General features: G+C 58.9%; 1 protein-coding gene across 1 annotated transcript in view; it reads right to left on the reverse strand.

The window, feature by feature from the left end:
- Positions 1–1,771, reverse strand: part of TGM2 (transglutaminase 2) — a gene marked incomplete at its 5' end in the record, with an annotated part of 10,075 nt that extends 8,304 nt beyond the window's left edge. The window contains one exon of the mRNA XM_009075461.1: positions 1,592–1,771. Within this exon, the coding sequence (XP_009073709.1) occupies positions 1,592–1,771 (180 nt within the window). The remainder of the gene's footprint in view (positions 1–1,591) is intronic.
- Between the last annotated feature and the right edge of the window lie 2,021 nt (positions 1,772–3,792).

Here is a 3,792-nt window from a genome sequence, read left to right on the forward strand (position 1 = left end):
AGCCAAGCCACCTGCACCAAGCCAGCTCCAGACCCGCTCCCTGGAGCGGTGACGCCCAGCCTGGCCCAGGAGCTCCCTGGCCATTCGGTGCTTGGCCAGTAGCCGTGGCAGTGGTGCCACCGCTGTCCACTCCCCCAGCAGGAGCACAGCCCTGGCTGGTCCCTCGCCAGCCCTCGCCCGCAGCGTGGGCATGGCGCCAGGTCAGTCACCAAAAATACTCGTGAACTCATGAGAGTGACACAGTTTCTCCTCTCAGGGAGGCTGGGCTGAGCTCACTGTGTCCTTTTGGCAAGCGCCAGCCCAGTGCTGCCATAGGATGGTCAGCCATGGGAGCCTGCCACCTCCTCCTCCTCCTCCTCCTCCTGCTGCCTCCACAGCATCCCCCCCCTCCGGGCTCTGGGCGCTGAGCACCTGAGCAGGTCTCAGCCAACACAGCTGCTGAAAATATACAGCTCTATTCTCGCCTGTCCTTCCTCACCTTTTTCTTGTGGGAGGAGGCACAAGGCCTCAGTGGCTTTGCTGTCTCAGTGTGGGGGAACAGGTCTGTCCATCCCTGCCTTGACAGGGCTTTGGATCCAGCCCTGGAGAGGAATGTACAGGGGCCACTGCTGGTGGGGAGGCACTGCATGTGCCTCTGTGAGCACCAAGCACCTTTGCCCTCTTTCTGCAAGCACTGGGCATGGGCCCCAGCCTGGAGGAGCTGCTGCCAGCCTGTGCCTTGGCCTGGGAGGCAGCTCCTCCTGCAAAACCAGCCTGGGATTGCCCAGCCATAGCAAGGCCTGGAGAAACCTGGAGGGTGGGAGTGGGTGGGCAGCCCCCATGATGCTTTGGTGTGGAAAAAGAAGAGTTTTACTCTGTGAGGAAACCTGGGTGCGTTTCTCTTGGAATTCTGGCTGGGTTGACTCAGCAGGACACTGCAGCCCCAAAATAGCTCTTGCCTGAGAAAGAGTTTCCTTTCCCTTTGCTCTGAGCTGGCGGAGCTGAGCCCCTGCCCGATGGCTGCACCCAGCCCTGGCCATGGGAGTGATGGCCCTGGCCCTGTTCGGGGGGCTGCGCTGGGGATGTTCCATGGGAACATTTCCTTTCTTCAGTATTTGTGTTTCCTGAGCAAACCCCGTGCCAGGGAATGTCTGAGCAGTGGTGGGGCTGGGTGTAAAGCCCTTCAGCAGAAATGCTCTGATACCCTTGTCTGAAAAGATTTGCTTTGCTGATGTTTCTCAGGGGGGTAAGAGGCTTGGGCAGGTTCCCAGCTGCAGCCAAAGCATTTCCTGGTAGCTCTGGCATGCCCCAAGACTAGCTCGGCCATGGGAGGAAGAGAAGGAAGTGGTGGTGCTTTTTGTTTTACTTCTTTACTGCTTCCCTGCCACTCTCATTAAGGATACTAGTTTATACCTTTTTTTCCCTCATTATGATATCAAAACTATGCTGAGGACCAACCTCTGCCAGGCAGGGATAGGGGACAGGGACCATGTGAGATGGGGTGGGTGCCTCAGCAGAGCCCCTGCGGGACACAGGTGAGCCCTGGGGCAGGGGTGGTGGGTGGTGACACCTGCACAGCCCTCCCTCACGGCACAGATGAGGCAGCACTCACCCGTCTCGACGTTGAAGGCGAGTTTGTCCACCTCCTCCTCGTAGCCCCGGCCAGAGAAGCGCAGGGTGATGGTGAAGGGCTGTCCCCGCCGCACCACCAGCTGCTGGCACCCCATCTCTGCCGTCCGGTGCTCCCGCCCGTTGCGCTCGCACTGCAGGTCGCATGTCTCCAGCACCAGATCTGTGAAGGCAGCAGCGTGTACAGCTCTGCCCCTGGCCCTGAGACCAGCCGAGCACACAGACCCCATACTCAGGCAGGAGCGGTGGCTGTACCTGCCCCAAGCCCTGAGTGTGGACTTTGGTGCTGGGTCTGGCAGTGTCCCCCACTCACACTACCCTGTGCTCCCAGAGGTGCCCGGTGCAGCCCTGGGTGCTGTGGCTGTGCCAGGCTCCAAATGTCCCTCTTGGAGGGCACTGTGGCCATATCAGACTCTGAGCATCCTTCCAGGAGGACTCTGCAGGCTGGTGTTGTGAGAGGGGCACAGCTTTGGCAGATGAGCTTGTAGCAATGCACTGCCCTCCCGACCCAGCCCTGTGCCGTGTTCTTGTGCTATGGAGCTGCCTCCGTGTTATCACCATGGAGGAGGAACACCGTGTGTTGCCAGACCTGTGCCAGGCCCGTGGCTCATAGCACCCAACACTGGAGCAAAGCCAGCTCTGCTCTCAGGCAGCCTGTCACCAACACTGCTGCCTGTATGTCCCCACCCCAAGTGTGTGCTGCTGAGCCCAGGAATGTCTGGGACATTTCTGTGCATTGGGCAAGCCTCTGTCAGCTTTACTGTGCTGTGACTGCAGACAAATTGGTGAAAGCAAGTGTAAATTTAGTGACAGAGGGTGTGTGACGTCCCAGATGTGTGTGTGCAGTTCTGCTCTGATCCCAGCCAGTGGCTGTGTCCCCACCACCCTGGGCACTGTGCTGGAGCAATGAAATGTCATTCATCATCGCTTGAGGCCAGTGACCCCTGACTGCTCTGCAGTGGCACATTAGTCAGCACAAGTGTTCTGTGCAGGAGAGCACGCGTCGACCTCAGTGCCAGTCAGGGACTAGGGTGGCTCAAGGGGGCGATGCTCAACTTGCCACCCTGTGCCTTGGCTCTCCCCAGCCATGCCCTTCCTGGTGCCAGTCCTGGTAGTCACTGAGCCACCTTCGGGCCAGTGCCAAATGGAAACAGCTGCTTGTGAGCTCGTTGTTCCCAGAGCTAAGTTAAAATGGTGCTCTGGGCTCTCTGGGCAAGGTAACTCAGCAGTATGTGCCTGGTGGAGGGCAGTGGGCTTGCCACCAACCCTACCACACTGCAAGAGCTGCTGGGACTGTCCATAACTAAGGGCAAGCTCCCTGCAGCCAGCCCATGGGGGTCCTGGAATGGGGAGAGAGCACAGAGAGGTCCTTTCCCTCACTGCCTTGCTTTCCGTGAGCAGAAGCACAGCTCTGTGCTATGGCACACGGACTGTATGGGTGGAACCTCGCTAACGTGGAGCCAAACACATAGTGAGTGTGTTCAGAGAACAGGACCAGGGTTCCTCCTTGCCCAGTCACCCCAAGTTAGCACCCTCAACAGATTTAGCAAAAAGCAGATTTCTCAAAGCACAGGTACCTCTACCAAAAGCAGTGTGTGCCAAGAGATGGGTGGGGAGGAGGATGCAGTGCTGCAAGCAGAAGTGGGGTCCTAGGCACCCAGGAGCAGGAGCTGCTCGGTGTGCAGCAGCTCAGCTTTGTGCCTGTGTCTGACCTGAGGGACCCGTGTTGGTATTGCTAGAGTGGTGCCGGGAGCCAGGACAGCCCGCGGCACTGTGGGACAGCAGAGCACAACGATGCTGTCTCACCTGGAGGGCTGTGTCTGCGGGTATCACACAGGCTCGTTTCTTGGGACTTTGGGGGCAGTTTTGTGGGAGATGGGAGCTGTCTCTGCCCCGAAGTCCCATGCGAGAAGGACTCCCGAAGTGCAGAAACTTTGTTTCTACCTGATCCTCCTGAAATCCCCTAACCCTGACAGGACACGGGCACATGCTCCCGGCCCAGCTGTCCACTCTCCTCTCCGGGAAAGCTTTAAATAGCACCAAACTTTACGCGTACTGGCGTGGCTCGGTCCAGCGGAGAGTTGGGAGGGAGGGAAGGGCGCAGACCCGCGTGGACCTCACACGGACCCGCACGGGGCTTGTCGCCGGTTTAGGCTTTCCCGTTCCTCATCGCCTTTTGGCTGA

The sequence above is a fragment of the Acanthisitta chloris genome, unplaced genomic scaffold (assembly GCF_000695815.1).
Source record: "Acanthisitta chloris isolate BGI_N310 unplaced genomic scaffold, ASM69581v1 scaffold29635, whole genome shotgun sequence".
Classification (NCBI taxonomy): Eukaryota; Metazoa; Chordata; class Aves; order Passeriformes; family Acanthisittidae; genus Acanthisitta; species Acanthisitta chloris.